Source organism: Puntigrus tetrazona, chromosome 14, assembly GCF_018831695.1.
Source record: "Puntigrus tetrazona isolate hp1 chromosome 14, ASM1883169v1, whole genome shotgun sequence".
Classification (NCBI taxonomy): domain Eukaryota; kingdom Metazoa; phylum Chordata; class Actinopteri; order Cypriniformes; family Cyprinidae; genus Puntigrus; species Puntigrus tetrazona.
Window position 1 is genome coordinate 11,552,960 of NC_056712.1, and position 12,616 is coordinate 11,565,575.

The window sequence follows — 12,616 nt, forward strand, 5'->3', positions numbered from 1 at the left end:
AATCTTTATTACCACAACGATTATTGTCTCTGTTTATCTCAGTCATTTGTGATTGTTCAGATGAATCTGATTAGACAACCTAACGCTCAAATCACTCAGTTTTTAGATAGTGCTGTATCGTATTACCATATTAGGCGAATTAGTATGTAACTTTGGATTACGTAGCGAATGGAATCTTTGAAACGACATTTGTTGGTATTGTTATATCACTATTAGTTCTGTTTGTGCCGGCGAAGTATCATGGATCATTGGATATGGGTGTTCTGGGTGTATCTAATCATTTGTGCTGTTGTTTTGGTGATCTGACATGTAAATCATAGTTGCATCATTTTTCAACAATGACAACTCCTAATTTATATTTTATTATTGTGTATCTTTGATGACAAACAAATGATCATCAACAGTGATATTTATATAATATTCTAGTTAATAATTGAATAATTTCTAGTTAAATTAAATGAAAAATGAACAAATGATTCAATAATGTAGTATATCAATTTGCTGTAAAATTAATATATATTCGTAACTATGAATACAAATATTTCATTAATCATACCAATCTGAAAAATGATATCTGATACTTATGAATGAGTGATGAACTTTAATAATGAAAATCGACTTTTATTTATGATGAATGTTTTTGTTGTATTTATTAACGTTATAGTTTTTAAACTTGTTTTTGTTGCTGTAATGTATGTTATAACTCACAGTTTGACATTGCGCTATTATTTTGTGTTGAAGCGTAATACTGATTTGTTTGATTAATCTTGTTTTTTATGAAGCATCTAACAATCATCTTGAAGCAGTCGCAGTCCTCATCACCTTATTATTTTAATGTTATAAATAATCAACTGATTGTTATTATGACACAGTATCGTCGCTTTATTACATTATATGGTGTATTATAGGGTAATAATATTTTAACTCAAACCATTATGACGACGTATCGATATATTCTGGATGATTGTTGCCAGTGCGATGTTTTTCATCGTTATGCATCTGTGCTTTGAAATGTTCTTTTAGCGTGTGGTGTATTCTGTTAGATATCTAAACATCGGTGCCAATGTATAAACGGATGATGAATGGATCATGCGGCGTGGTGTTCTGGGCCAACTCATGCGTTTCTCTGAACTGTAACAAGATCAGATCTTCTCCGATGAGGTGATATCAGATGGTTGCGGAAGCGATCAGTTTAGTTGAATAAATACAAATAATTTCATTTATTATAAACATGTTGTTGATTGTGTTAAAACTAACAAATGGACAGAAACAGAAGATTTACAGTAATCTATCTCTCTATATATATATATATATTTCTGTATATATATATATACTATAAACAGTTGGAAAAATGTGTGTGTGTGTGTGTATATATATATATGTATATATATATATATATTGAAGAATAGTTTCATTAGTAATGGACAAAGCTGATGTTGTATTCTCATTCTATTATATACTAATGCTTTGTTCAACAGTTTTTGTTATTTAGAATCTTTGGATATTGGCGTGATTGCGAACATATGGAGCTTTTGTGTTATCTGACATGTTTGTGGTTGAAATAAGTGTGATCACAACTATGACAGATAAACCTGACAAACGAATAAACGCTCTGAAAACTGCAGTTAATGCCTTAGTACTCGTTTGAGATCTTACACATTTTACTAACAGTCCATGTGAATGAAGTGATAAGTATGGTTGTCAACTTGCTGGTTGAGAAGTCTTTAATTATAGTTTGTGTAATAATATAATAATATTCTTATTTTTATAATGTTTAATCATGACAATAATAGCAGTCAGCTACATTTTCCATTGTTGATTGAGCCACTCTTGCTTTCTTCGACTCTAAACTTTAGCGAGCTTTTTAAATATTCACCTTATTGTTGACAATAACATCATGACGACATTATATATGTGCATGAGAAGACGTAATAAAGTGATTTTCATGACAGTGATGGACCTTTAGGCATCGATTATAAATAAATCAACGGCACGATGATTATATTAGTTGAACAGTATCATGTTCTTTGGTGAGAATGCCTGAAATCATTGAAGCGATGAAAAAGCGTGTTAACTTCATCTAATCGCATCCGACATCAAAGCACAGGAAGGACCGGGCCTGCACACACTACTTCAGATCGGTCAAAGCTTTGTCAAGCAAAAATCTGCACACACACTTCTTTAAACAATGCATAATCCACATGTGGAATTATAAGATTCACATTTTGCATTTTATATCACCCAAAACTGGACATTGGACATTTACTTCTGTCATAAAGGCCTCATCAAAACTTTATTATTATCACAATGTACACAAATCTAAAAATTATTTGCCACAAATGCTGTGGATTGAGTTTAACCAAAAAATATTTCTTCATTCTAATGCCATTATGTGCCCCATTGTACAGGATATGTAATGACACTGATATTCAGCTGGACTTTTTAAAATCATTGACACACACACACACACACACACACACACACACACACACACACAGGAAACTGTAGGGGGTGAGGTGAAACAGATGCTCATCCTTGCAGGAGAGAATAAGATCCTTGTGTCATTCCTTATCTCCACTAGGAATCTTAAGGGAAAAAATAACAAGGCAACATCCCCCTTCATTCGGCATCTTTTCCTCCAAACTACACAAACAGTTAAAACAGGGTTTTTTTTATTTATTTTTATTAAACACCGAAGGGAAACATAAACTTGCATTAGGTCTGGTGCAGTCTTTTAAGCACGTGATCAACACTCGCCGCTTTCCAGAATGTCTGGATGCTCTTTCCAGAACTGATCTCCAATCATATCACAGGAATGAACTGTGACCTTCTTTCTGGTCCGTGTTACATGAATTTCTGTCTCTCCTTCATCTGGCTGATTGATCCGTTTAGTTGTTGTTTCGTTCACCTAAAGCAAAGTATTTGAGAATTTAAAAAAAACACTTAAGATAGCAGATAGTTTAAAGAAATAACGATTTGCAGCTGCAGCTTACCTTTTCCCATATTAAAGTCGTGCCTTTTTTGTGCAGCGGGGATTCATTGTTGTAATTGATATTGAACTCAGAAAACAAGATCTCGTTCTTATCTGCTGCTTGTGTTCTCTGTAGGGGCAAAAATTATGCAACTTTTTACATTCTTCATTATAGTGCAGTTATGTAATGTGAAAAGACAATAACTTGTATGGAAAAAAATATATAATAAGGCACAATTAAATATTTATGTATTATATTGGTAATTAAAAAATGATTATACTTCTGGTTAAATCTGCTATAGATTAGATAATACTCCTAAAATACAGGCAAAACCTAATCAGCTTTTAAATACCACCAAGTTCATATTACATTAGTGACCAGCATGTTCAATCCAAATGTACGATCCAAATCTATATGAAAACCGATACGAAACCCCCACAAAAAAACCCCAAATCAGAACAAACAAAAAAATTCTCATTTAAACAAACAATACTATAACTGATCATACACTGAGTCTTTCCTCAGCTTGCGTTGTGGTCAGTCCACCTTTCTGCACCAGCGTCCAAAACGTAGTGTTGTACAAATTGTTAATGTGACCTGATCAGAAATAACAAATACGAAATGTAAAAACTGAGATGCAGAAACTATTCTGAATCCATTGAGAAATATTTAAATAGTCTCTATAGCTTCATGTTCATTTCTAAGTTCTAAGATACTTAAAAATAACAGATTTTATTTTCGTTCATATTATAATATTCTGTACATATATCGTTCATATTGTTAATGTATACATTAATGCTCCATTGCCAGTAAACATGTCAATATTACCATATTAACACAAGGGTTGTATTGAAAAAGTACAAGAACAGGAAATTTCCAAAGTAGGAAATTGTTATGCTTCATTCTATTTTTAACAGTCAAACATATTTTAATCACTAAACGCACAACAAAATGCATTGACTTACAGTCTGCCTGTCTCCAGCTCAGATAGTCTTTTATGTTACGATTGCTCGGATACAGAACCACCCTTCCATCAAAGCTGGGCGGGTACAGCAGCGCCTGCTCCCCAAAATACTCCTTCCAGTAGTAAACGAAGCTAGTGGAAAACTGGGACGTCACATGGGTCATCAGTTTACTGCAGAGAGCAGGGAAAACATTTCACTTTCCTAGACAGCATAACACTGGTCAGCCGTCAAGATGGTAAGCAGATTCCTGTAATGGGTTTATTCACAGCAGCGTGTTAGCTTTGTACCTGGCCCTTCTTTTAAACCAAGCCGTTGATCTTTTGAACACAAAGCTGAACTCATCGCTCTGTCCATAGGCTATGGTGATGTCCTCCAGCTCTTCCATGACCGAACGGGCACTGCGGCTCATCAGACCCAGAGCTCGGTTATCATTGGGTTTCACGAAGTTATGCTGCTCAGAGAACCTGGAATCAAACAGATCACCCTGGAAATCACTTTGGGTCATCACTCATTTTCTACCCTCCGCGAAATTGTACAAACATAAGACTGCAATAGCGTGCTGTAACTGTACAGGTGCACTTACTTGTGGAAGTTGCGTCCATCTAGTCGAACCACGATGTAGCAGTTTCTCAAACATGTGTCGTCGAGCTCAAAGTTTCTCACGTATTCAAATTTACTTTTGGCCATGGCAGATGATGTGCTGAATTTAAGACTTAAGAGTGCCTTCCGCTCTGTAAGCCCCCGAAAGTTGACCAAAAACGGCCTCCGCATAAGGAAATCACTACCGATTTAAGTTATGTAATGTGTTTAACTTAAATGATGCTGTTAGTTCATAATACGTGTAACTGCTTAGCGGTCATCGTCATATATTAATGGTACATATTTTACAAGTTTCAGTTTCAAATGTCAAATCTTCAACGATTGTTTATCGTAAAAAGCGTTGTATTTTTAAATATGTAACATTATACTGTTTACAAAATGTTATTATTTAACCGGAAGTATGTTATGTCAAAACTCACATGTGCGTAAGCAGTCATTGTATTGGTACGTCACCTTATACAGTCCCTCAAAACGCTTCTCTGAAATTGTTGTTCCGCCTCACAGAAACATTAAAAGCGCAATTAATTGCATCTGACATACATACAAATTTTCTGTAAGCGGTGTTTTTAATACGAGAATTTTAACTATTTTAAAGAGAGCTAAAAGAAAGAAAATCAAGACAAATTTGAAGCTAGTCAGGCTTAGATTTGTTTGGTCAAGTATGTTTATTTTATTAGCAAAAAAGGTAAAGGTATAAATTGTCCTCCCACAGCTTGCAATCAGACATCATTAGATTTTTTAAAAACATATTTAGAAAAATAAACTCCAAAACGTCACTCCTAAAACATTGCACTCAGAGCAGTTCCGACAGAAATAAAAGAAGAAATTTATATTAAAGAAAGAAATGTGTTAAATAAAGACAGGACAGGGTCATGAAACCAACAGACTTAGTAGAAAATCACTATCCACTCAAAGCCACTCATATGTGATAAAACTGATACATTAGTACTTGCTTTTAGCAGAACTCATATTTTTAATTTTAACATGTGGTAGGTGTTCACACATCTACTGTTTATAGGTATACTGATCTGGATGAGCCTAGCAAACGACACTCTTAAACAAACATAGATATGAAAAGCGAAGTGATGGCATCATAAGGTCCTCCACCTCAGCAGCTGCCGTCTTTCACAATCAAAATGTCTGCATTAGTGTGCCTAAAAAAACAAAGACCCTTTCAGTGCATCCACACCATAACACTTGCCAACTGACAGCAAGATCCACGCAGCAATGCTGTCATCCTACACGAACAGAAGCTAATCGATGGACTCACATTCTCTGCACACACAGGGTGCACTCATTGACGTATGTGATGCCATCATTACCACACACAGGAGAGTAGTTGAGAGGACACGCTTGATTGAAGCTCAAACCTCCGCATGCAGGCTGTCAGATTAAAAACACAAATCACGTTATGCATGATAAATAATCTTCTAACAGGGGTTGGTACTGAGTTTCAATGCATAAATGGACTTACCCTGCGGTAGAGTCTTGATTTATCCTCTGCTCCTGAAAAAATGTGTTCATCGGATTAATCTCATTGCAATTATTCTGTTTTTAATAGCCAACTGGAATACATAAATGAGTGAAATAATAAAACAACAACAGTGCTTTTTTTGACTTACCCACAGAGAGGATGAAGACCAGGCTCATCAGAACCACTGCTGTTCCAGTCATGATGTTTTTTTGTTACAGGTTAATCTGTATTTGTAAGTTCAGCCAGAGAGCTTTTACTTAGCAACTGATGACCTCCGGCTCGTTTCTGAGTCTTGTATTGTTGATGAGAGGCAACATATAGTTTGAAAGTGAGGAGGAGGAGGAGAGGTGCTGATATTTTGACGGCTCTCCGCCCCACCTACCCACCGTCCCGCGTCAACAACACTGAGAACAGAGCCTCTCTATTGTCTCTCTCTTTATTAAGGGATAAACATTCCAGTCTGTCCAAAAATTGCTGAGCACAATCCAAAATGCATTGGTCTGTATAATATCCCTCAAAACAGGTCTGGCCGGGAGGTGTGTCCCTGTTTATTGGCCCCAAAGTGAAATGAATGGAATTCCACGATAATTATGTAATGTAATATTTAACTACATAATTTAGCACGGAACATCGCATTGATAAACACTTTGAGCTTAAAACGTAAAGGTTTAGCAAAAGAGTACATCTTGAAAATTGCTGATATTGGTATCATTTTTTTTAATTCTTATGAAAACGTGCAAAAATATGAAACATGAAAATATGGCACGAAGCAAAACACCGGTTTTGCCCACCAGTTTAACGTTCAGGTCTGAAATAGTGAGTGAATTATGAAACACGTGTTGTTTTTGGTGGACTACCCCTTTAATAACTCGTACCTTTAGGGATTTTTAATGCGTGTTCTGAAGTTTGACAGCTTTAAATTCAAAATGTATACAGTTTACAGGAGTTACACAGTGTGCAAAAAGAAACAAAAAGTTTGCAGGGTGAATGAATACACAAAAATCTTACAGAAGATACTTATTTAAAAAAAAACAAAAAAAACAAAACAAAAACTACATATTGCACAACAGGTGATTGTTTTATTTAGCGGATCTGAACGGTACTCCTCGGCTTCCGTACTGCCAGTGAACTTCGTTCAGTACCGCACGTCTCATCTTGTCAAATCCTGCAGCAGGTACAGTTCAGATCCAAAGTGATAAAATGATACAGTTACGCGCTGTTTTCCGGAACGCGTCGCTTCGCGCAGAGCAGTGTCTGTCAGCGAAAAACCGACCTACGGTGAGTTTAAGCATAGTTTTACGCGTTGGGAAACAGTTCACATTCAAAAGTTTTAGGTTTTCTTTACAGAACAGTTGAATGATACTGAACCTGTGTGACCTTTATAATGGCAATAAATTAAAAGACAAACGCTGTTGTTGTTTTTTTTGGAGGCGTGTGAGAGGACGCCCCCCTATTGTCCGTCATATGATCATGTAACTCATTGTCACATTGTTTGTTGAGACCTCGGCAGTGGCAGGAGTTACAAAATCATAAAGTCATTGCAGAAGTGTTTAATACGACCCAGTGTGTTAGATTAAAATCCCATGCATGCTTTAATTATATTTCTTCTTACATTTCCATTTTCCAGGTCCGAAAGAAAATGCAGACTTTTTGAACCTTCTGTATTAATACACAATGTGTTTAGTTGTTTTAACATGTTCTTGCATGGAGTTCACATAGGGTTGTGTTTATATATATATATATATATATATATATATATATATATATATATATATATATATATATATATATATATATGCATACTTTATATATACAAATATATGTATATATAGGATTTGGGACATCATTTCCAGACCTTTGTACCTTTGATCCTGTAGTACGTAAACATTTGTACAGGTTATCTTAAACATCACATGTTGGTTTCAAGGTTTTGTATGTTATAATGTGCTCAACGTGGGGGGCACTGTCTTAAAAAAAATAAAGTGGAAATTGTAATAAGAAACAGAAGTCTTGATTTGCCATTTCTATAACCAGTTTTATGTAATGGCACGGTTTATATACGTTCAGACAAGCGTAGACGTTGCATCTAAGTCAGACAGTTCCGATGATGACCACACGGTGACAGTAGCAGTTTGTTTTCAGTGTCCCGAGCAGCCCAGGGCATGGATCTCCACCGGACCTCAGCAGCAGCACGGAACCTTCTACGAGTTCCGCACCTATCACATCCGGCCGCATCTCAACGCTGCCTTCCTCAGACTGACCGGTGAGAAGATCCACCTGCGCACAGCCCACTCGCAGCTCATTGGATACTGGAGTGTGGAATACGGGGGTCTCAATCAGGTTTTCCACGTCTGGAAGTATGGTGAGAATGACCGATTTCTCGAAAGACTAATCTATGCTTTTAAAACTTTGTAGTAAAATGCAACAAAACATCTGCATTTCTGATCCTTTAGTTCTAGGTGTCCCACATTAGCCGAGGCGTTCTGCTTCCTATTTAAAACAGTTGTTCTGTGCTGACCATTAGTCAAAAATAACTAGCCTTTTAAAAACTCTGTAAATCTCTCATTGTGCTATTTATCACCAAATCTCGGATTCAGTTTTTTTGCTTTCTCATATCTGTCATTGATGTGCGCTTATGTGACTCGGTTTTTAAACGAATAATGCTTAAATGAACCACAGTGGGTGTTTTTCTCACTGAGATCAGATTAATGTGGCCAGTCCCAGAAAGTGAATATATGTATCAACTTATTGAAAACAAGCTGATTAATTCAATCTAGTATTTGGTAATAATATATAGCATAACAAAAAAATATTTTTTCTGTAGTACAGACTATATTACAAAAGGCGTCTTTTTGAGGGAAGTTTGTATACCCTTTGTGTGCAGACTTGCGATAACATTAACATTTTCAGTAAAAATAAAATCATTCGCAGGTAAAAATGACCATAACGCAACATCAAGATGACAGTTTTTCTCTTGTGTTAATGCTGAAAAAAGTAATCTTACTAAGATGGTATGTGTTTTAATTAAAAGGTCTAAAAGCACAGTGCAGCTCACATGCTACTTTATAAGAAATGCTGCTTTCTGTCTTTGCTGCAATGGTGTTCAGACAGCTATGCTCAGCGGGCATCGGTGCGGGCAGCCCTGGCTCAAGACCCCAACTGGATTGAGCAGTACATCTCTAAAGCGATGCCCATGCTGAGCTCTCAGGATAATGAGGTGACGTACCTCGTACCCTGGAGCAAAGTTCAGGAGCCACCCAAAGATGGAGGTGAGAACTACATGCGTTAACATTCATGCATTGACTTTTACCAATGCATGCTGAAATCACTATAGGTGATATAAACATAAATCGTTATTTATTTATTGAATAGTTCCCTTTCTGTCATTATGAAGATGCAGTGGCTGTTTGCACTGTGTAAATAACAATAAGGGCTATAGATGCCTTTAACACCAAATAGCAATTAGATATAGATACTCATTTTAAGTTGATGTAAACAGCCTCTGCCAACAAGGTGGGCTTTTTACACTTAGTGTAAATAGACACTCCGTTACAAATATGCTTAAACGTTCACAAATTGTTAAAACAAACATTATACAGGTTTTAATTGCTCTAGGCAAACTGATCTAAACTGCTTTTCTTGCGATGCGTTGTTTTGTGGTAGGAGTTTTCGAGCTGGCCACTTTCCAGATGAAGCCAGGTGGTCCTGCGGTGTGGGGCAAGGCGTTTCAGGCAGCAGTGGGCACCCACACGGGCTCAGGATATGCCCATGCAGTCGGGGTGTTTCACTCTGAATTTGGACAGCTCAATCAAGGTGAGTGTAGACAAGAAAGCAGGTGTGTTTTAAAACAATTGCGAAATCATATTTTATAGTTACAGCCTGTAATTTAAATGTATGCTGCCGAGTCAGTAGCTTTGTTTTTATTTTTTTGTGTATTGTTTTTGGAATGGTATTTTTATTTATTTTTTTTAAACAAAGACAAATGTTCTGTCGCTGAATTAAAAAAAGAAGATTATTTTGTGTTGCATGATATAAACTTTCAATTGTGAGTTATAAAGTCAGAACCTTATATCTCGGGAAATCTGACTTTAAAACTCACAATTTTGTCACATAAAGGCACAATTTTGACTTTGTTTTTTCAGAATATTACAAGTCTGACTTTTTATTTTATTTTATTTATATTTCACAATTCTGAGAAAAAAGTCGTATTTGTGAGATAAAAAGTCACAATTACCTTTTTTTTATTTCAGGGGTGGAAATGGTCTTTCACATCATTTTATAAAGTAAAAGAAATCTATAAATGCTGCTCAACTTCCTGTCCATCCAAGAATCCTTAAATGCTGTATCACTTCATAGGGAATCCTAATTAACATCAAAGGAATAAATGACATCTTAAAATATAAAACATTTCAATAGTAATGATGTTTCTCAATATTACTGTATGTATTTTTATTTTTGAAATACAGCCTTGATGCAGCTTTTTCCCTTGTTATTTTAGTGCATGTTTTATGGTGGTATGAGAGCGCAGACCGGCGGGCAGCGATACGGCATACATCTCACGAAGACGCCAGAGTGGTGGCAGCAGGTCAGTCTTATATATATAACTCATTACATAGGACATTATAAACAGAGATTTTCATCACGGAAAAATAATCCTTTTGTTTTACTGTTTTGTATTTGATTTTTTTGCAGTAAGGGAAAGCGCAGCGTACCTGGTGTCGCAGAAAAACAAACTCATGTTCCCCTGTGCTTTCTCCCCAATCAAATAACATGGCTTCGTGCTTTGACTCCAAACTCAGGAAAATGTAGAGGGAAATGTCACTGATGCAGTGCATGAGCGAACCGATAAACCTATTTAATTCTAAATTAATCATTGACGGTAAGATAATGATTGTGATTCAAACTAATGCTTTAGAGATACTTCTATCCTCTGCTAACTACTGCGGATATTCACCGTAAGGATTTCGCAAAAGCCATTATTTTTTTAAATAAATCCTTGCAACGCCATAATCGACAAAAGTAGCATTTCTGCATGGATTAGATGGTGTGATGCAGTGCAGCTTCTTTCGGTTGCAATTGAAGCGTGTTAACACTGAAAATAATACACACGTTGAATTCCGGTAAGACGTCACAGATCAAACAGTGTTAGGGTTGTAGAATTGTCATTTTATTGTCTAAATACAGTAAGTGTAACAGACAATCCACAGCCATAAATTTGAAATGTAAACAGGTATTAAATGAGGAACGTCAATGTGGTACTAAAACCTTTTTTTTTCTTGGAGGGTTTTTCTTTGTTCCGTTGATTTGGTCGAACCCGAACCAAAATAAACAGTAAATGAGAAACAGAAAAAAAAAAAACATTGTCTGTGGAGAATCCAGTGCAAAACGATTAACACATTTTGATATTAAATTAAATTTCAATTAACACAGCAAGTAAAGTGCTTGGATGAAAGGAGGGCAACGCTGTCGCCAATCCCAGTGAGATCCAAAATACTGATTTAACAATCCAAACTCTTACTGTACTGAACGGAATCAGCGTGGTTTTTGTGGATTTCTGTATTTATTGGTCCAGAGATCCAATGAAGGGCACACCAGATGCCCATTTGTGAACGAAGGCACATAAACGGCACATAAATGATTTCCTTCTAAGTTGTTCATGCGACTCCTGGAGCATCCACTAGGATTGCCGTGTCAGTCGAGGTATTTGTTACATACTGTAACCGTAAAGCTTACTTTTATAAACGTTTTTTTATTATTTTTATTAAAAAAACTACAAAATCAATCACTTTTTTGTTTTGCCCATGCGCAAAGGCATGTATAAAGATAATATGAGGCACTCTTGGATAGAAGAGCCTATAAAATAATGCCCCCATTCGGACTTTTTTAAAACATCTAAAACAATTGCTTGTTTATAAATAAAAGACACATCAAGAACAAAATCATTTTAACGTAGTACAATTTTCAGTTTTGCAGTTCAGCCCTGGGCCACGCAAACGATTCTGATTCTTCAGCATGTGATTTCCTGTCTCCTAGTCTTAAGAAAATAAAATACAAAGACACTGACCCTGAATTATTGATCATTGGCATTTTTCCATTGAGCCGATTATCTTGCACAATGAAAATCGATCTATATCGACGACTGCACAAAATACAGCCCGTGCAGTCAGACTACACCAGAAATTATGGCTTCAAGTTTTTAACACTGTCTCTAACATGGTTCGGATTCAGCCATGCTAGAAACACGAGAGAAGTCCTTTTGATTTCTTTTGCATTGACTTGCATCGAGTGTCTCGGCTGCAGCACCTGCCTCTCCGCTGACCGGTGAAGACGTTTATCTTCAGACAGAGGTCATGACGGCAGGCCGCAGCTCAAAGGCCACAAAAACATTGTTAAATATGTGGAATCCACTGGCTCCAGTTAGCATGTAGTGTAAAGGGAGACCTGGCTCACACAAAACTTTCAATTGGCTTCTCCATGTTCTCTTTAACAGACAGAGGGCTCAGGAGGGCCATGTTGACCGCAGTGTCTTTACGACGAATGGAGCTGTCTGAGTGGTCGTCACTTTGGTCCTTGGCAAAGTTAACAAATACCTGATGATTGGAAAG

At 36.4% G+C, this 12,616-nt stretch overlaps 4 protein-coding genes across 5 annotated transcripts in view; 1 reads left to right on the forward strand and 3 right to left on the reverse strand.

Moving 5' to 3' along the window:
* Nucleotides 1-2,563: 2,563 nt before the first annotated feature.
* Nucleotides 2,564-5,004, reverse strand: thg1l (tRNA-histidine guanylyltransferase 1-like). 2 transcript variants are annotated; one of them, XM_043257369.1, is made up of 6 exons: nucleotides 4,521-5,004; nucleotides 4,225-4,401; nucleotides 3,938-4,107; nucleotides 3,481-3,569; nucleotides 2,994-3,101; nucleotides 2,564-2,908 (listed from the first exon to the last, which is right to left on the reverse strand). In XM_043257369.1, the coding sequence occupies exons 1-6, from the start codon at nucleotides 4,706-4,708 to the stop codon at nucleotides 2,747-2,749; spliced, it is 894 nt and encodes a 297-aa protein (XP_043113304.1). In that variant the 5' UTR covers nucleotides 4,709-5,004; the 3' UTR covers nucleotides 2,564-2,746. The 2 variants fall into 2 exon arrangements, with proteins under 2 accessions (XP_043113304.1, XP_043113306.1); XM_043257371.1 differs by lacking the exon at nucleotides 4,521-5,004 and having other exon boundaries at nucleotides 3,938-4,011; nucleotides 4,218-4,291.
* Nucleotides 5,005-5,189: 185 nt separating this feature from the next.
* On the reverse strand, nucleotides 5,190-6,404 carry LOC122357802 (probable pancreatic secretory proteinase inhibitor). Its single transcript, XM_043257384.1, has 4 exons — nucleotides 6,160-6,404; nucleotides 6,012-6,043; nucleotides 5,808-5,920; nucleotides 5,190-5,691 (listed from the first exon to the last, which is right to left on the reverse strand). The coding sequence occupies exons 1-4, from the start codon at nucleotides 6,209-6,211 to the stop codon at nucleotides 5,646-5,648; spliced, it is 243 nt and encodes an 80-aa protein (XP_043113319.1). The 5' UTR covers nucleotides 6,212-6,404; the 3' UTR covers nucleotides 5,190-5,645.
* A 711-nt stretch (nucleotides 6,405-7,115) lies between these two features.
* Nucleotides 7,116-11,275, forward strand: nipsnap3a (nipsnap homolog 3A (C. elegans)). Its single transcript, XM_043257372.1, has 6 exons — nucleotides 7,116-7,289; nucleotides 8,154-8,373; nucleotides 9,119-9,280; nucleotides 9,675-9,824; nucleotides 10,510-10,596; nucleotides 10,704-11,275. The coding sequence occupies exons 1-6, from the start codon at nucleotides 7,212-7,214 to the stop codon at nucleotides 10,778-10,780; spliced, it is 774 nt and encodes a 257-aa protein (XP_043113307.1). The 5' UTR covers nucleotides 7,116-7,211; the 3' UTR covers nucleotides 10,781-11,275.
* Nucleotides 11,157-12,616, reverse strand: part of abca1b (ATP-binding cassette, sub-family A (ABC1), member 1B) — a 30,127-nt gene continuing 28,667 nt past the window's right edge. Inside the window, exon 47 of the mRNA XM_043257347.1 lies at nucleotides 11,157-12,601. Coding sequence (XP_043113282.1) covers nucleotides 12,458-12,601 — 144 coding nt within the window. The 3' untranslated portion in view covers nucleotides 11,157-12,457. The remainder of the gene's footprint in view (nucleotides 12,602-12,616) is intronic.